Here is a 20,044-nt window from a genome sequence, read left to right on the forward strand (position 1 = left end):
AGACTAGGTCTTCCATTAAAAAAAATAAACAAACAAAAGCGCATCAAAAGCCCAAATACAAATGGGAAGCAACACAGTTAAAAAAAATAAAAATAACAAAAAAATAAAATAAAAAACGGAGTTGCCAAAACAGGTCCATCTGGATTTCAAAAGGGAAATATTTTTAGATTAAAAATCTCAGGAATCATTGACCTGACAGGTAGGCACAAGTGATTAATTAGTTTATGTTTAGAGAGCTGCTTCGTGATGAAAAGCACAGCATAGGCACTGCGCTTTGGTACCGCGCGGCACGAAGCACACGCAGGGAGCACAGCCACATTTTGGTGCCCGTGCACTGCCAGCACCCTCCGGACACACGTCCCTGGAGCAGCCACCAAAATGCCACCGGGGCCAGGGACCATGGGGAATTGACAGAGGTTTGGCTGGCCAGCCGGAATAACGCTGCTGAGTAAATAAATGAAAAGGGCAATGTGTCTAAGCAGAACTGATGCTGCCTATTTATCCCTGGAAGGCTGCGCTCAGACAAAATGATTATTTAAAAGCTCATTTTTTATCTTCCCGGAGCTGCACCCGGCCCAAGCCCTGCTCCTGCCAGGGTGCCCGAGGTGCTACCCCCAGCCCCAGCAGGGGACCTGGTGCCACCGGACCATTTGTCCCTCCTCGCCTCCCCTCTGCTCCTCTGGACGTGGTTTGGAGATCCCACTTCTGCCGGCTGTCTTGGAAAGGGGGAGGCAGCTGGGAGGGAAATCTTCATCCCTGGTGACCATCAGAAAACACCAGCAAAAGCAAGCAGCATTCAGCATGGAGGGGACGGGGACATTTTATGGCCACACTGAGCCACCCCAGCGCAGCTCCCGATGGACCAGAAGCATCGGCGCTTCTCTCGTCCCTGCCCTGGCACCCAGCACCCTCCATTTGCTGCTCCCGATTAAAGAGAGGGAAAGGGAAAACAAAACAACAACAACAAAAAAAAGAGATAATGACTGCAAGCGGGGGGTGCTGGGCGAGGAAAATTCATGCAAGACTTTCTGTCCTTGGCCGCCTTCCTGCTGGCTTGGCAGCCCCGACAGCCGCAGCAAATGCCGCTAGAGGGTGCTCAGCCCTCGCTGAGGGCCCCCGCTGGCTCAAAAAGCATTTTTGTACAGACGTATGTACACACACACGCACAATTTATATGTACATCTATATGTATTTTAAAATCAAAGCAAAAGCCACACACCTTGTCCCCGTTTGCACTGTTGCAAAACGCTCCCGAGCTCGCCATGGAGGGGAACACCACGCATCGAGCACGGCCACCCCGTGACCGTCACCCATGCCAGCACCAGGAGCAGCTGGGGACCACCACAGCCACATTGTCTGGCCACCAACACCCGCACGGTCACAGAGACGTGTTCTCCTTCTCCTGCTGTCCCTGCAGGGTGGGCAGCCCCAAAACCAGGCAGTGGTCTGGAGGCACCACAACATGGGTGACGGTGACCCCGAGAACCATGGCGCACGACCAGCACGTATCGCTGAGTCCCGTGCACGGGGTCAGGCCTAGGCTTTCTCCTCGGGTATTTCCAGCAGCTGAGAAATGGCTCCCGGGCTCCCTCCTCTCTCTCCAGCAAGAATAGCTCCCGGCTCCCCGCCTTGCTATTCCGGGACGCGGGATGGGAACGGCACGGAGTCACCAGAGCTTTCGGCACAGGAGCAGAGCACGCAGCAACCTTTCCTCACCAAGGCCAACGCTTCAGCCCTACAACTCTGCTCTCCACCCCTTCCAAAGCCCCCAGACCAGCAGTGCGCTCTCATTTCCCATCCTTGTGTTCCCCCTTGAGTGTTGCTGCCTGCAGTTATGTATGGCCAAGACTCCCGGGGTGGGAGGCAAAGGCCAAGCAGAGGCACCAGGGAGGTATGGCAAGGTGGAGCAGAGGGAACGGGGACATGTGGCAGGAAGATGGACACAAGCCCAACCCAGGCTGCAATGATGGAAGAAGAAATACCCCAGAGCTGGACACCGAAACAATCCCACCCCAAAGAGAAACCCGCTGAGGGCTTTTAGTGAGTGCCAGAGGAGAGCTCGCGCTCCTGCCCGAGCTGGGCTGCTTTTCTGGTGGTTGGTTCTGCCCACTCCCAACCTGCTGCATTGCCTTTCCAGGGGGACATTTGAAAGGAGAAGGAGATTTCAAGTAAATGATTGCAACTTATCGAAAATAATGTGCTACTTAGCATCGGAGACAAGCATCCTGGCAGGCAGAAATGGGAAGCCGTGCCGGAGCAGATGGGAGTAATTAGGTTGTGATTTTCAGAAGGGTTTTCTTTCCTGCCTCCACTGTGCCTAAGATGTACTGGAGGGGGGGGAAACAACCCGCCCAGCGACAGAGTTTCGGGAGAAGCGACGACTCCTCGGCTGCGCGTTGGCCTTTTGCGTGACTTTCCCGCGGGGAAATCGGAGGCGCCTCGAGCAGAACTGCCACTTGTGGAGCCCGGCTGCCCGCTCTCACTGTCCGCTCGCATAGGCACGGATGAGGCGAGATGCCTCCTCCTCCACCGAGGCATCCGCCGCTGAAGCACGGGCACCCCGCCCTCGTTTCGGGATGAAAAAGGTCTTGCCCGAATCCCCTCCTGGACCGGGATGTGCCGTACGTACGGCGGTGGCACGACAGCTCCTCCGGGAAGGCAGGAGCTCAGGTGTGCGCCCACACAGCAGCATATTAAACATCAACACGCTTCCTACCTCCTGCAATTTAAGCACCATTCACAATATTCGCTTGGGTTCACAGAGCCCCAGCTTCAGGATTTACACGAGCTCGTGGATTTTCTTTAAAGAAATGCTTTTAGGCCTCCGGATCTGCAACAACAGCCAGCGAGCAGAGGGACGGCCTCGATGCCAACAAATGCCCCTGCTAACAGAGCCAGCAACGAAGCACATTATTCTAAGCCACTATTCCCTGCAGCCTGACTCTACGTTTGCGAACATTTAAGATCAACAGCACTGAACCCGATACAAAAATATTCCCGTCTGCCTGATATTTGAGGACAGCTAAAATTGCGAGGGCTTAACGCATTTAAAGGGCTTGTGGCTGGCTGTCTCCCGCTCGCGCTCCTGTGCACATTCATACCCACGGCAGGACAGCTGGGGTTTGCTTCCTCAGCCGACCCCCCGAGTTGCTCTTCCCAAACTTTGCTGTTGCAGAAAAGCCCCCTGTGACTGTTCATCTTCCTAAATTCATGTTTTTTGTTTTTTTTTTCAGTATTCAAGTGTATTTGCAGCTTGCCTTCTTCTGCATCGCCATGCAACAATAAACCCCCGACACAAAGGAAAATATCAAATTCCCTAACTTGGCAGCCCTGAAGCTTGAAATCCTGCATAAACCTAACGAAAGCTAATGCACCCACATCAACCACATGCTCCAAATACGCGTGGAAATCATGACCACAGCTTGGCCAACGTAGAGAGAGGCATTAAAGTGTGTAACTCTGTGTCTTGGCTGCTGTAAAAGCACTGCAAGAATCCTAGAGGAGCCCTGCTCAATGTAAAGGGATGATGGCAAGGAGGAGCAGCCCTCCCCAGGCACAACCTTTCCACCGCCAAAATTTGAGGACAGCCCACACCAAAGCTGAGTTGCGTGTTCTTGCTGCACTGACTTGGATTTTCAATTTAAACACTAAGTCATCTTAAACACCCCGTCTTCAGAGGGAATAAGTACATTCCCGGAGCTTGGTGCAGGAGGCTTGAGCACCTCCAACTGGGCTGCACCTTCAAACCACCACTGCAAGGGTCCCCATGATGGAGAGCAACATGAACGTCTTCTTGGCATAGCACGCAGTGTCCACGGTAAATGGCTATGAACAGTCTCAGCAAGCAAGGAAGCAAGCAAGTACTTTAATGTTAAGTAAACACAGAGCATTTGAAGCCTGTCAGGTATGCTCACCACGTTTACATCAAGTAACTGAGAAATGAAACATCAAAACACAAATACCTATTCCCAACACAAGTGGAAGCTGGGATTTCCAAATACACAGGCACACACCCTTGCAGGAAGTGGGAATTAAGAGAACTCTTTTTTTTTTTTTTTTCCTTACAACTGACATAAAAGTTCCCCTCCTCTCTCCAACCTTTCCAAAACTTACAAATGGATGAACAGATTTTGCTCAGATTTTCCAAAACAGGCTGCCGTGAGATGAGGCATGGAAAATTTCAGCTGGCAAAATGGCTTTTTGTGCACCTACTTATTTATTTATTTCCCAGCGAAAGGAGGAGTACTGTGAAACTGATGGGCCGTTTCTGTCACCAATTTTCGCAGTCTACAGCCATAAAGCAGACCAACAAATCCCAACAGCAATAAAAGGAGAGAGGCTTGTAAGGCACAAGCACCGCACACCCACTCCAGACCCTTGCGAAGCCACCTCCTCTCCCAACGCAGCAGTGTCCATCAGGGCTGTTTGGAAACAAAGCACTTAAACAATTTTGTGAGAGAGGCTTTTAAAGGTGGAGAAGCGTTCGTTCAGCCCATAAAGCACACACAATTGTGAAAAAAACACATACTCCCACAGAGCCAGGGGTCGGACAACAGGCTAACCCCAAGCAGAAAATCTACTGACTGCAGGACACGCTCCAACTTTGGCAAAGTCCCCGGCTGTGCAACACGCACCGTGCTCGCCATCACGACTTGGGGATGCAGGAAAACATGCTCATCCGCTGCACAATGACCCACGAGCAGTCACGTCACGTCAGATTAATGGCCCATCTAGCCCCGAGGCCAGCTCCAGCCGTGGCCAACAAGTCCCACTGGACCAACAGCAGAAGCATCAGCTGCTCAGGGCACAGGCACCAACCCCAGCACCCTCCTAACCACCACCAGTTTGGGGAGTTTGCAAATCCAAACCGCTCAAAAATGTTTCCTGAACCAAAAAAATAAATCTTCTCTTTCTATTTCATGTCATCGCTTTCCCCCTCATTTTTTTTTTCTTTTTAATCAAAAGTTGGGTCAACTTCGAAAGAACCAAACTGCTTAGAAAACAGTAACTTTGCATGTTTCTGGGGTGGAAGAGGCCAAATTATTTGCTGAATTCAACCCAAATTCACAAAGCAGTCTGAATTACCCTCACACTGTAATTTTGGAGTGTGGGGAACTTATCGCATGCCAAAATGTCTCTCATCTCCCAGGAGCAGCTCTCCATCACTTCGGGAGGATGCAGCTTGCGTGTGCCACGGAGGCTGCAGAAGGGAGAAATGTATCGCACCGTGCCGGGGAACAGCCTGCACAAGTTTTCCCCCAGCCCCTCCCCAAATGCCAAACCAGTTGCCATAGTGAGCGAGGAGCTGGCAGCACAACTCTCAAAAGGTCTGGAAAATTATCACAAACACGTTGGAATAAAAAAAAAAATCCCCCCCAAAGCGGAAAATGACCTAAAATAGCCCTTTCCACCAAAAAAAAAAAGGCACGGTTCGCGGTGGTTACCGAAGCCCAGATTCCCTGAGCACTGTGAGTCCCCGGGAAGCAGAATGAACACACATGAGCTCTGCTTCCCAGCCCTTCCCCACGTCGACTGGTTTAGCTCAGCCAGCAGCAGAGCTGGGTAGGGAATCCTCTCGCTCTACATGCCCAGCTATTGCTACGCTGCGGTCCATCAAAGCATCACGGATCACATTTAAGTATTTAAGTTGCACCAGTCCAAGAGCACGCACCATGACCTGATCACCGAGCAGTGACATTTAGCCACAAAAAGCAGGCTGGAAACGCTTACAAACCCCAGGAGTTTGTAAGGAGGAGGCTGAAGGGGGCTGGAGCGATGCTGGGCTCAGGCCGCCAGCCTGCAGTTGCCTTATCTCAGCCAGCAGTCTCCCCCTTCCTGACCAGGGCAGGATGAGCAGCTTCCAGTTGCTGCCATGGAGTATAATCAACCCCTGTCTGCATAGGTAACGGAGCACGTCCCCAATCCTCGTGTGGCACCAACCACATGGCAGCAGGGAGAGCGTCCGCCGCCGTGCGGCCTACTCGGGCTCGTCACCAGCCCCTGCTGGGGGGACACCAGGACGGCCCCTGGTGGCTCCACACAGCAGGCACGGGAGATAAAGCAGAGCAGAATGAGGCTGAGCAGCAGATCTGAGGAAGAGGAGAAACCCTTCTTGTTGGCTACGGGCTGGCTGGCTCGGGGGAGCATCTGCCTTGATGAAAGGCCGGTGGCTGTAATGGTAACCTGGCATTACAGGCAGCAAAGGGGAGGAGGGCAACACAGACGTGTACACGTCCTCTTCCCACACCTCTTGGAGCATAGATGGGATTTTTTCCAATCCTAGATTGTGATATGGGGCAGGAGAATCAGATTTTGCTATTCCAGTGGTTCAGCACAGGGCTCTGCCTTGGTCCCCCAGATGGCAGCGCTGGCAGTGGTGGGACCTCACCTTCCTCTGCTGGGGTCTGCTGACGGCCCCGAGTCCCCTCTGCACAGCACCAGGAGAGCAAGTTGCCACCGAGGGACTGAGCAAGCCATCGTCCCCACCCCAAGGGGCTCCGACCTGGTGCTGTGCACACGTGGAAACACTTCCAGAGCCTGGAGTGGACGCGGGATTCCCCAAACCCTGCAGGAACAAATCAGCAAACAAAAGGCGGGATTGCTCCAAGGACAGGTCCAGTCATAAAAAAAAAACCACAACCCTCTGAACGCCAGTTGGGCTGGGATCTGCCTCCTGCTCCGTGCGGTGCTTTGCATATGAATTCTCCTTGCTGAAAAGAAATGGGTCCTTTGAATGAGCTGAATCTGCTAATGAGAAGCCGGGGCCTCCAGAGCCCCTCTGAGGACAAGGGTCCCATTTCGAGCGCCCCAGGCCAAGCCCTGAAACCTGAGACGAACAAAGAAGAGGCTTTCCCCAGAAGGAAGCTGCCTTTCTAGCCCGCTCCCCTCCTGGAAAGGTCATCTCCCCTGGACACGCTGCGCTGCTGCTCAACGCACAAAGCAGCCAGGGCAAGAAAGTCATAGGTGAAAGGACTGGCAGGAGCCCAAGCCCAACGGCTGCCTCTCAGTCTCGTCTCCTGCCATCATCCTTCAGCAAGACAGCCCCTGAGACTCCGTCCACGAAAAGCTGGCTTGGTGCTTGCTAGATGGCAATGCCCCACTCAGGTCTGGGCTTTGCAAAGCAATTCCAAGTCCCCGCTGCCCAGCACGTGGCCGAGTGCTGCCTCCCCGTCACCAAGCCCTGCCATGGGTTAGATTAAATCCTGGATTTGGTGCAATACAGGAGAGGTTTTCCAAAGCTGCAGGTCCCAGAGGAAAGCAATGGCAGGAAATATTCCTCCCTCTCTCTCCCACCAAAACAAACATCCTTAGCAGCAGCTGGGGATGGACATGAGACTACAAATCTGCAGGAGGAATCCTCCTGCCCTGGCCAAGGGGAGGATCCCCTGCCGAGCACACGTGGATCACTGGCTCCTACCATCGGTGATCATCTGTCTTCTCGGAGTTCAGCCACGGCCCAGGGTCTCGGCCCCATGGAGGCTGGGCACTGCTGTTCCCCAGGAGACCAGGGTCTCCGTTCCCAGGCGAACCATCCCATGTCAGGACTCCAGGCAATTCAAAACCCAGGAAAAAAATTAAACCGCAAGTTCAAATCCTGGGTGGGTCCATCAAGCTAACATAGCTACGACACATGGTTTTGAGGTGTATGGCTTGTACGGCCAGGTATTTAGGTCGGTGTTGGGTAGGTGGTCGTGGTGTGATGGACACGGGGTGCCTGACCACCGTCCCTGCTGCTGCAAGCTGCACCACACGACGTCCCTGGGGACAGAGCAGGGAACAGGGACAGACAACACACAGCTCCCATTTGTGCCCCAAACCCACAACAACCGTGCAGGATCCGACCTGCTGCTCTAACAGCCCTGTTTTGCTGGGACTCAGCGACCTCGGGCACACAAAGGAGCACACGCTTTGCGCGATGCTCGGCTCCTCGTGCCACCATGCCCGGCGTCAAAGCCCAACGTGCCAGACAAAGCCCAGTTCTTTGAAAGGCAACAGCCGGTCGGCAGTGTTTTAGGGCCAGAAAACAGCTCTGAACGTTCAGTTCCTTTTTTAAATAGAGGCCCCTTCTGTAAACGATCTGTTTGGACAGGAGGGAGAGTGCTGCAAGAGTCCAAGCGCTTGTGAAATAGGATCAGCTGCGCTCGCTTCAGCTCCATTCAAAACATGTGGGGGAAGAAAGAAACCCAAAATTGGCCTTTGCAGGCAAGGCGGGGGGGGAAAGGGAGAAAGAAGGAGGCCGTCCACCTCCACACGCCTCAAAGGGTGGGAGAGACCAGAAAAAATGGAAGAAAATAATTAAAAAGGATCAATTAATGGCATTTCTCTTTCGAGGCGCCTGCGTGTGTTTAATTATATTCCATGCAAGATCTTGCTGACACAAATTTCCGTGCTGCAGGGCAGTGGCGTAACGGGATCCGGGTTTGTGTGTCCCTACCCACAGAGCCCCAGGCCACCCCAAAATCAAGGGGGCACAGCAGGAGGGCCAGAGGACCTTTTTTTACAGGACAAGCAAGGGGCAGAATCATGGGAGCACAAGCAGTAGGGCTGAGGAGGGAGGGCTGATGACCTTGGACAGCCCAGCTCGGGGATTTTACCACAAAGCCCGTCCTCTCTCATGTCTCCGAAGGCTCTCGGGCAGAGCAGGGTTGACACCAAGGCTGGAAAGGCAAGGGACGGGGTGCTGGCCAGGCAGATGGACACACGCCCCCCCTCCCCCCAGCTCCTTCAGCCCCAGCCTCCTGCGAGAGAGGCCCACGCTATAAACAGGCAGGAGATGAAAAAAAAGGGAGCAAAAATCTTCGACAAACTCCGGCTGCGTCCCAGATCAAAGATCATCTCCAGCGGGCCATCTGGTCCTTGTAAATGTAAAACCAAATTGAAAGCCCTGCCCTCACCTCCTCCGACTCCCTCGGCAATATTGCTTTTACCGTTTGGGGACGAGGAAGGAGCTCGCAAAAGGCATCTGTATGTAATATAGAGCCGCCGTGCAGCTGGGCTATAGATTTGCTACCCCCCTTTTGTTAATCACGAAGCAGAGGTAAATGTTTTCTTTGGTTCTCCAGGGGCCCTGTCATTACCGGGGGCTTTGGGAAGAGCCTGCAGCAGCAGCCCGGGGCTGGAGGAGGGCTGCCTTGCAGCTCCATCGCTCCTCCAGCTACGGGCACGGTTGTCATCCCGGGCTGGGTTTAGGAAGGGTCAGAAAACCACGTCCCCAAGCAGAGACTGTTGGCGTTCCTCCTTCCCGTCCCCACGGTGCTTAAAGCAGGTCCCCCACCACCACCACATGCGAAGACAGAGAGGGGCTGAACCAAGAGCCCCCCAGAAGGGGACGCAATCCCTCCGAGGCACAAAAGGACGGTGACAAACCCTGCCGCCACCAACCCAAATGCTCCAGGCTCGCCTTGAGAGAGGAGAAAGGTAAGGAGGCAGCTTGAGGAATTCCTACCCATCAAGCTTTATTGTGTTATTCCAACTAAGCAGAGACAAAAAGACAAATCTCAGCTCCCTACTTTCATTTATAATTGAACCCAGTCCAGAAGGATGGAGCAAGTACCATCTGTAATGCAGAGTGCATTAGCAGCCGGCAGAATGAAATATTCAAATTACTGTAGGCTACCTCGCATTTTAATGACAGGGTTACAAAAACCTGACTTGTAAGTGGAGATTGGACTGGAAGAACAGAAAGTTTGTTTTTCCAGTGCATGAATTAACCTAACAAAATGCTACTTTCAGGGAAAAAAAAGCGTTTGCATGGGTAATTCTGCAACATATCCCAACAGGCTCGCAAGAAGAAAAAAAAAAATTATTCCATTTAGCTATCCTAATTGATATATTGCCCTGGGAGATGAAAATACTCAGGGAAAAAAGGGCGAGTGCTTTTTCCCTTTGGCCAAAGACACCAATAAATACACGTATGTCCGCCTGAGCCTTCACAACACGTGTGGGTCCCGTGCACGGGGATGCGTGGCCGCGTGTGTTTGCACCCGTGGGGTGTGTGGGTGCAATAGTTGCATTAGCTGCATCCTTTCGAGGTCGTACCCAATCTGAATATGCAAATCGCCCCTTGATTTTCGTGCTTGTGCCTGTGCTGGGATCCATTCGTTTTGATATCGTTAATCAGGGCTGCCGAAAAGCCTGACACAGTAAGTGGCTGTAGCCCCTAGCAGTAGTCAAGATGGAGTGACAGCCTCCATTTAAGATGTCACAGCATATAATAAAGTGTAAAACTATACATAAAATAAACGAGATAGAAACAATAAACTCGACTCCGGCTTTGAACTTTCACGGCGAGCAGCGCGGCGACACGGGCACACGCGCGTGCAAGCGGCCGGCGGGCACGGGGCAGGAGTGGCGGGTCCCTCGCCTCCGGTGCGGCTGTGCTGGGTGGCACAGGGGCTCCGCAGCCTTCCCCTCTACCCATAGCGGCCAAAATTCCCAGGCTCCAAACCTCGCTGATGCATTCTTGTCTCTCTCCATGGTGCATCTGAGGTGGGAAAGCTGCGGGTGGGGAGGCAGCGAGGTCCTCGACATCTCCAGACTGGGCTTTGCCACGTGCCTGGGACACCAGAGCCCTTCCCGGGCAGGATCAGCTCATGCAAGGGGGTTATTTCTCGGCCACCTCCCATGCGAAAGGGGGGGCCTGGTCCAAAAGCCCCGTTTTGTCCCCCAAAACACCCCTCTGCACCCCAAATCCTCAGCTCTCCCCGCTGAAACAAACCAGTCGCTCTTCCTCCTGCTAAGCAGTTAAATTAGAGAGTATTCAATTAATAACAGCTGAATATTCTGTCACATTTAGGAAGATGTATGGTAAGACAAGCGAGTTGTGATGTCTGTGACAGAAATGATAAAAGTTCTCCCGACACAGCCTGGCAGATACTTGGCTGGAGGAGCCGTTTGCTCTCATGGACTCCAACGTCAGCACAGACACCAGCCCCAGCGCCGGCTTCAAAGGAGAGACGCTCCACACGGAGCAGGGAAACCTTTGCCAAATCGTTTGCAGGCAGCTCCCTCCCGCCCTCCTTCTGGGACCCATCTGAGCCAGGCTGTGGCAGCTCCAAGTGTCCCCATGGCAGGGGAGCCCAGACCCTCCCAGGTCACCCCCAGGCCCCCGTTTGCCCCCAGGCTGCCTCAGTTTACCCATCCGAGGAAGGGACGGAGGACACAGCCCCAGCTCCACGCCCCAGGGCCGGGCACCGCCTGCACGGGCAAGCGCCGTGCCGGGGAGCTGTTCTCCATCTCATCTACGTGCCCAGGGAAGGTGTTCTCCATCTCATTTCTGTGCCCAGGGGAGGTGCTGGAGAGCGCTCTCCATCCTTCCTCTTCCCCCGGCGCCGTTCTTCCGGGGGGTTGTTTTTCACCGGTGTTGTTTGAGAACCTGGTTTTGTTGCTAAGAAACTACCTTCGCGCTGCTCCGAGAGCAAAGACAAAGCAAGCGTCAAAATAACACGTTATTTTGACAGTAGCCAGATCATAACCATCAACGATCCGTTCCCCCCGCTCTCCCGCACGCTCATTAGCGCGCTCTCCGTGAGCGGTACCGCCGCGGATAACCCACGCCCCGCGGATAACCCACGCACGCACGAGGGGCCCGCACCCCGGCGAGGGGCTCGCCGCGTCCATTCGGCCCCCAGACAAAAGCCGAGTGAATCGCAGCCAGGGGACGTGGGGTGGGGGGCTCTCCCGGAGGCGGCCCAGCTGACCCGTACGCTGAAAGACGGCACGAGGTTTCTTGTCGAAAGGTAGGTGGGAAGTGGGAGGGGGGGGAAGGTAAAACCTCTGCCCACGTACGCTGCAGCTCGCTCGGTGCCGTGGCCCTGGTTTGGGGAAAAATGCAATTTACCTGTTGGCTTAGGTTTTGTTGGGTGGGTTGGGTTTTTTTTGGTCAAAGTCCTACTGGAGAAAAAGCAAAACACAAAAAAATACCCGACACATTCACCGCTCGGTTCCAACAGCGCTCTCTGCCTCTTGCTGCTCTCAGGGCTGGGAGGTGCTGCCACGCCAGGAGGACCGGGGCACCCCACACCGTTATCTCGAGGCAGAAGTGATTCCAAGCCAAGTCTCGGGGATCCTGAAACGCAGTTTGCCAACTCACCCACCTCCCAGGGCAAGAGCACATCGCTGCCTTCCCTGCAGGGGCGTCTCTGGCCCCTCATCGTTGGTCCCGATGCAACTGGGAGGGCCTAGATGGGGACCCAGAAAGGATGGGAAAGGCAATCCACCCGCCCCAAAAGGCAAAAAAAGGGGCAAAAGCATCTGCAAGGCATCACCAGCTACAGGAAGACACTTCTGCTGCTGACGCAGGACGATCTGGGATGATTGTCCCTGCCCGTACCAAAAAGCCCAAGGAAAGCAGAAATCCTTCTGCAGATGTCCCGTGTGCCAGCCCGCGGCAGCGCCGTGCCCAGAGCGTTTGCAATCCCACAAATATCCCGCGCGTTCACGTGTGCTGAGCAGAGAGGAGGAGGGAGAGGAGGAAAATTCAGGCTGTGCCCACCGACAAGCGGGGATGGAAACCGCTTAACTGGAAAGCCCCGGCGTTGCGGGAGGCGCCCTGAGCAGAGGCAGCGTGCCGCCGTCCCCACCGCGCTCCGCTTCGGGGCAGCCGAGTGGAAAACCCATGTCTGCTTCCACGGGGGGAGGAAAAGCCAACCCCAAAGTCACAGGCTCTGCTTCCTGGCCCCATCTTCCTGCCTGCCCCGTGTCTGGGCATCGTGCTGGTGGGCTCCACGGGGCTGCTGCCCCTCGAGGTATACACGCAACATCTGGAGGCTGAGACCAACGGGGCTTGGAAGAGGGCGCTGCCCTGCCCCGTGTGGTTTTTAGGGGAAAAAGGAAAAAATGGTAGCCACGGGGAGTTGTGCCACAAGTATTTGGGTTGTTCGCCTCGTCCCCTGGGGTGGCTGGAGCGTGACACTGCGGGCCCCCGTGCCAAAGCGCAGCGCAGCCGCCCCAGACACCGGGCTGCTCCGCACGTAGCCGAAAACAGGGAGGAGAAGCGCACGGCCCACCCCGTAGGGCGGCAGCTTGCCATGTGCGCTTTCACTGCCAGAACGCTGAGCTCCACCCCACAGCAGGAGAAAAAGGGAAGGGTGAGAAGATCTCTGTCGAAACCCTCCAAACCCCAAACGGCATTTCCCCGCAGCAGAACAAAGCCCGTGGAAATCCATCCCCCACTCGGGTCCCCCCCAACCCAAGTGAAAGCGGCATTTTCTGGGCTAATTACACGGGCCGCTCCGAGCCTCTTGGCATAATACGGGCCGCGAAGTCAGACATCAAAGGGGCAAACTTTAAAATAAATACATAACAAAGAGGGAAGAGTCAATGGGACATCTCTCCCCGCCGCCGGGGTTGAACGCCGGGAGCGACTCGGTTCACGACGCGCATTTGACCACCGTGACCTCCCAGGACACCGCGCCTCGGCGCACAAAGGAGGCATCCCGCCGGCGTTTGAGCCGTGGCGTTTCAAGGGCTGCTCCCTGCCCCGCACGGAGCGGAGCCTCGCTGGGGTGTCTGGATGGCGCTGGGGACCAGTCGCCCTCCCCTGTGCGCTCCGAAAGGCCCCCACGTGCTCCACACAGCAGCCAGCTCTTGCTGACCAGCACACCGAGATAGCTCTGAACCAGCAAGGCATGACCGAAAATCTTCCGGGTTTTAGGGCTCTGGTCCTTCCAAGGGCAGAGATTACCCAAGAGCTGACGTGAGGCATCTCTGCAGCGCCTTGGAGAAGGGCAGGAGCGAGGAAACCCACGTGGGACTCACAGAAGTGTCATCCGAGGGATGCCAGCCATGCTCCTGGAAGCAGCCTGGTCCAGCCCTTCACCCCAAAAGCTCCCCGCTTCTCCCTCACCATCACCGTGCGGACATCTCTCGCTGGGACGTGCCACGCGTGGCCGGGCTCCCTCTCCCCCAGCCTCTACTCCAGGGGTGCCGGGGCCGGACCTCCCAGCGCTTCCTCCCGGAGCAAAGAAAGGAGACGAGAGCAGGAAGGAGCCTGGGACGGCCGGGCGTGGGACGCGAGGGGAAGGTGTCAATTAAAGCAATGAGGCCCTCCGCGTCCCCGTGCCTGACAGCCGGGGTGAGCGGAGCTGACAGCCGGAGCGCCGGCTGCCTGCCTCGCCTCGCTCGCTGCCCCCACGCACCCCCAGCTCCCAACCAGCTCGGCCAGGGCACGCGGACGCGGGCAGCGACGTGGTGTCCCCTGTCCCTGCCCCCCGAGATGCTCCTAATCACGGTAATTAGCATGATTTGAGGCTTAAGCAGGCCACGGCGAGCCTGGAGGCAGATCGTAATGAAGCAGCCAGGGCTGGGTGGGAAGGCAGAAAGAGGCACCGGGTCTCTGTGAAATAATTAACGAGCGCAGCGTGGGGTGACACGAGCCGGGTCTGGGGACACGGAGAAGGTGGCAATGTGGTGGGCACTGGCTGGGCTCAGCGCTCGCCCCCGCCGCTGCCTCCCCCGGGAGATGCACCCGGAGAGCCCGCGCTTCGCCCGCTCCGCTCCCCTCCCCGCAGGCTCAATCTGATTACTGCTGATACACATCTTCTCCTGGGCTCCAAAACACGCTCTTCCCGGCTGAAGGATTCGCAGGGACACAGAAAACTTGTCCTGATTGCAGTGTTAATGGTCGTGTGGCCCATGTCATCACCGAAATGGCCTTAGGGGGAGACTTGATGGGTCTCTGAAGTCATCAGGACTACCCCACCTCATCTTGCTCCCCTTATTAAAACCATTCATCCTGGGAGCTAAATGAATATGTTTCATCTTCAAATGCTGAGACACAATAGCAAGCAGGCAGAGATCTAATAGAACAATACCCGTCTAATCATTCCTATTTTTCTCTCCGCATCCTGCCTTCATATTACACGCGCGCAGCAGCGACGCCGAGCCGCCCGCTCGCTGCGCCGGCGCCTGCCGTGCCCCGCGGCGTGGGCACGGGCGAGGGGAGTGCAGGGCACGCTCCTGGTCGAGCCGTCACCGCACCTCGTCCCCTGCCCGTCGGTGTCTCCCCGCCGTGCCCGCACGCGTGGCAGCGCCCCGCTGGGACGAGGAGGAGCTCAGACGCGCCTGGCACGATGGCAAGGGCGGAAAAAGCCCCAGGACTTTTAGAACTGTATAAATCCAACACGTAACGGGTCTAACAGCGCAGGCGGGAGCAGGGCAGCAGACCCCTTCTCGATGCAGCCGTTGAGGGGAAGTATTGCATCCCCTACCCTGTATCCATCATTTCCATCCTCGCACCCACTGCAGGTTTTCACGGCTCCCGTTCCCTTAGCTACGGGGACGATCTTCCCCTGCTCGCTAAAGCACCTCTTTGCATGCATGACGTCGGGGGGGGGGGGAAGCAGAACAATTTGTGCCTCGCACGTTTTTACCACCTCCAGCAGGTCGAGGAAGGGGAGCATCGGAGCAGAAGGGGCCCGGGAGGAGGAAGGCGGCTGCGGGCGCGTCTTCCGCGAGCCTGCCGGAGCCGCTGCTCGCCTCCCCTCCGTAACGAGGGCTCGCACGGCGAATCCCCGCTCCTTCTCATTATTAACGCTAATAACGGCGGCTGGCTCGGCAGATGCCATCTGGAGCCCCGCCACGAGCGCCCCGCTGGCCCCGGGAGGCCCGACGGGGGCGACCCCGCGGGGCGAGGGCCGGGGCCGGGTACCAGCGCCCCGAGCGCGCCGCGGACCCGCCGGGCCCACCCAGGCTGCCGCGCTTGTGTTCGCTGCCGTGGCAGGCTTCATAAGGCTCCGCTCTTTGACTGGCGTTGAGTTTATGTGAAAGTAATTAACAGTAATTAATCCTTAATTACAGTAATTAGCCAAGTCGCAGTAAATTAAACCACATCTGGAGCAGATGAGGGCTTCCGAACGGGAGGCTAGCGCAGGCGACAATCGGAGAGATGCTGAATTCATCTGACAGCATCTGATTAAGGCTACCTGTTGCAAGCGGCTCATTTGCATCGTGTTTTTGTTTGCGCTTCGCAGTAACCCTTTCAGCCGGGCTCCCGCCCCACACCTCCGCTCCTCCTGCCCGACTTTCAGGAGCGTTGTGGATCTCCAAGGAAGGAGCAGCCAGGATCAAAGACGGGGAGCGGGAGAGATGGAGAGGAAAGGATGGCCCCAGAAGGCTGCCCTACAAGCCCTGGCTTCTCCGGGGTGGTGAGGATGAGCCCACACGGGGCTGGGAGATGCTCCCGGGGTTGGCCGTCGAGCGGCAGCCACCCGCAGCCCGCGCGGAGCAGCCTCGGCTTCCCCGCACCCCGTGTCATAACAGCCTCAATAATACCAATAATAAAGGACCTCGGCACCGGAGGGGAGCCCATTAGCCAAAGGGGCAGGTTATTATTAATACCACTCAGCATTTACCCAGCGCCGTGCAGCCTCGGAGACCTTTGCTGATGTTTAGCCACGCTCGCAGGGAGGGGGAAATCCTTCCCTTCCCCTTCTTACAATGGAGAAATGGCAAAACGGCGAGAGGAGACGGGGAGCAAGAGGCTCAGCCATGGCTTGCGGTATCTGGATGCTGAGAGGAAGAGCCAAACCGCGCTGCCCTGCCTCAGTTGCAGGTGGGCAGGACACACGGGAGGCTCTGAGCTATCAGAATAATCCAGGGGACGATTCACAACAAGGTCTTCTGAGCATGGTCCTCAAAGCGTGCTGCCCGCCCCAAGCCCCGGGACGAGGATTTCCATCGAGGCAGAGAGGTGACAATGGGATGCTGAGAGCAGAACTGCAACTGGGATGGTCCAAAAGCAGTCGCCTGATTTCAGCAGGTATCGCAAAAGCCTCAGGGCTTAATTGCACGTAATTAATGAACGCGAAGGTGCCATATACCCCGCCTTTGTATCACGCAGCACGGGGTGTACGGGTGGTGTACCTCTGCACTGAGCTCCCCAGTCCCATCCCTTCAGTGCTGAAGCATTTTCTCTCCCCTGGAACTAAACCCACACAGAATCGCCAAAGCCAACAGCTGCAACACGCCCTGGAAACGATCAGAACCTCGCTTTGTGAACCAGTGAAAAGAGCAACATTCGCCCCTAACCGAAAAATAAAACAAACCCTTTGAATTTCCTGCGCACACCAGAGCCGTGCAGAAAAATGGGGTTTCACCCACCCAGAAGTGTGTTCTGCTGTCTGCGTCTTGGCTGGAGAAATGGCAGTTCCCAGCTCTCCTCCCCTCCCAAGGAGAAAAGCGGTGTCCCGCAGCCCCGAGGGCCAGCACCAGCCAAACGGAGCAGGAAAAAAATGAGCAGGAAAAATTGTCCCTGAACGAGGCAGGCCTCTGGAGAGCACCTACGGGCGCCCTGAGGTGGCCCTGCCTGGTGCACGACATCCTCTCCACGTGCACCCGCTGTCACTGCACCCGAACCACAACTGCTCCGGAAGGGACGAGGACCTGGCAGTCAGCTTAAAGTACTGGGGAGGATTCCTGACTCGTGTGCCCCAGGAATTAACCCCACCGCCCTTTCGGTGCAGTTCTGCTCTCCGTCAGAAGGGGTTTTTTTAATAGATGTTCCGTCGGCTTTTTAATTGAGATCCTTCACAGCAAATCTGAGATCCTTCACAGCATTTACAGCAAATCACGTTATCTCGCTGCAGACAGATTTTTGGTTAAGAAAAAAATAAATATATTTCTTATGAATAAAAGATTCCCCCGCGGATGTCTTTGAGAAATACACCCCCCGAATTTACAACGCCAACATTCCGCTCTGCGCAAGATACATCAGAAACCTGCACCCAAGCAGGCCAAAGCTTGCTCCGGGCAGGCAAAAGGAGCGCGGGACGCCTCTCCCCACCAAGGGGCGGCGGCGGGGGTGAAGAGGTGCAGCCCCCTCTGCTCCCCTGCCCGTTGCTGCTCCCCACGCGGACAAAGGCTGGCAGAAATACCAGGAGCAGCTCGGTGCCTCCTGCGAGACAGAGCAGCGGCGCCGCGCAGGACCCACAGCCAGAAGCTCCCTAAGCCTCCAGCGCTGGCCAGCCAAGGATTAAATTGCGCTGCCTGCTTGCACAGCGGCCCTTCGTGGCGGCTCCCCGTCGCACCGAGCAGCAGCACGAGTCCCTTCGGCTTCTCCTGGGGCAGCTGCTAGCTCCAACAAACCTCTCTCCCGCTTTCAGAGCCCAGACAGCCCCTCTGGACGCCTCACTGCGCCACTCCGGGGAGCAACCCGGTGCTCCCTCCGTTGCCAGCGGTGTGCACAAACCAGAAAGCAAACGAGACCCTACAAAAATTGAGGCAAGGGGGGAGGCACAGCCCACCCGGACCCACCACGGACACACTCACGCTTCGCAGACACGCGTGTGTGCGCCTTTCGGGCCAAAGACCCGGGTCCCTCCTCATCTGCGCGGTTCGAATTAATTATACACTTTAATTTCATGAATTATTAATTCGATTCTGACTCGGCAGCTTACGCTTATCCAGCGCTGCAGACTATACAATTCCAGCTTCATTAAAACATCACCAGCTGCCTGAGAGACAGACATTAAATAGCAGAGAGTAATAATAAAATTAAGCTCCCTGCGCATAGCAACGGAGTCTTCCCCGGCCGCGCACGGAGAGGGCCCCGCCGCTAAAACGGCTCCTTGCCAGGAGCTTCGGGTCCCATCCCCAGGCTTTCGGCAGCGGCCACGAGCGGCGGAGGCTGGCCTCACGTCGGTCCCCCGAGGACAGACGCCGAGGTCTCGGGGTCTGCGGGATGCCAGCGGAGACGGGCACCGAGGGACCGCCACGTCCTCTGGATGCCGCAAGGACGGGGCCGGCTCCGGGGCCGGTGTGGCCTCCGAATAAATAAAGCCGGAGCGCTGCCTCCCGGCGTCTCCCTGGCAAAACAATTTATAGAGGGAAAATGTCGGAATTTAGACATTCCATTTAGCTGCTTCAGAAATCTAAGGACCCCAAACCTTGTGGGATTTGAGAAATCGATGGAATTAATTAAGGGAGATGTCCAGCGGTCTCCGCTAAGTAATCAGCAGGTACAGTAGACCTGAAATTCTATAAAGAAAAATGGGAAGGGATGACATTGAAGGAGGCAGTGGGGATTAAAAAATGAGCATCCGAGTGGTAAAGGCGCACACCCATTGATCGCTGCATTACGGATTAAGGCTTCAACGAGCAGCCAGAAGATTCTGTAGCAGAAAATGGTTACAGAGGATGAGCATGAACAGAGCGGATATATATAACCTCTGACAGCCAGGAACAACTGAAACAGAGGACAGCTCTGCGGTGAACCTGAGAGCAGAAAGTTTTGGGGAGGGGGGAGGCGAGGAAGCCCGGGGGGAGCCATTTTGTGCCAGGGATTGCTGCCCGCGGGACGGGGCGATGGGGACAGGGACACCAGGGCTGGCGCCCGATGCTGGGGGTCACAGTGGTGGGCAGGGAGGTGGGGAGGTGGCATCGCCTCTCGAGCAGACCGCTGGCTTCACTCCTTAGCTGTCCCGTGCCTCGGTTTCCCCACCATCCCTCAGCACCGTCCTGCCTCCTCCAGCCCGAAGAGCCTGGGCGGTAGCAGAGCTCCGCCGCCGATCAGCCCACGTCCACCAGCAGCCGCGCTCCCTCCCGAAGCCCTGCCTCACCTCCTCCTGCTCCTTAACGCTGTCAGACCTGGGCTGCTCGGGAGGAAGCCCCGCAGGGCATCTCAGCCCTGGTTTCCTCCTCCATTTCACTTCCCTGCCCCACGGTTCATCTCACTCTAAGAGGAGGGGAGAAAGGAAGCTGCGCAAAAACAAGAACGCTAGGGGTTTGTTCTCCTGATTCTGCTGCAACCAAAAGCTCAAGCACCAAAGGGCAGCTTCGGGCAGCCTCCTGCCGTGCTCAGCCAGCGTGCACGGGGATGGGGCTGGGCTCACACGCAGGCAGGGCACGGGGGAGCCGAGCAGGGGGAGGACGGCCGCCCGGCCGCTCGCAGCAGGGTGCTGCAGGGCAGAGGGAGGAGGAGGGAAGGTGTGCAAGAGCACCACGCACTCTTCCCCCTCCCCAGGTTTTGCCCTGGGTGTGTGAGGTCTGTTTGCAGGGGATTCTGCCTCGATCGCTAGCAGGTGATGTGTGGCGACAGGTCAATGCC

The 20,044-nt window shown here is 56.3% G+C and overlaps 1 protein-coding gene across 4 annotated transcripts in view; it reads right to left on the minus strand.

The window, feature by feature from the left end:
* The window catches only part of PBX1 (PBX homeobox 1), a 117,568-nt gene that overhangs the window by 25,005 nt on the left and 72,519 nt on the right, over positions 1-20,044 (minus strand). For 2 of the 4 annotated variants that reach the window (XM_035332924.1, XM_035332921.1), the window contains exon 1: positions 11,141-11,255. The exons of 1 other annotated variant lie outside the window; for it this stretch is intronic. In XM_035332924.1, coding sequence (XP_035188815.1) covers positions 11,141-11,240 — 100 coding nt within the window. In that variant the 5' untranslated portion in view covers positions 11,241-11,255. Of the gene's footprint in view, positions 1-1,219; positions 1,364-11,140; positions 11,256-20,044 lie in introns of those variants that run through there. One more of the 4 variants, XM_035332922.1, reaches the window with a different exon arrangement.

The sequence above is a fragment of the Oxyura jamaicensis genome, chromosome 8 (genome assembly GCF_011077185.1).
Source record: "Oxyura jamaicensis isolate SHBP4307 breed ruddy duck chromosome 8, BPBGC_Ojam_1.0, whole genome shotgun sequence".
Lineage (NCBI taxonomy): Eukaryota > Metazoa > Chordata > Aves > Anseriformes > Anatidae > Oxyura > Oxyura jamaicensis.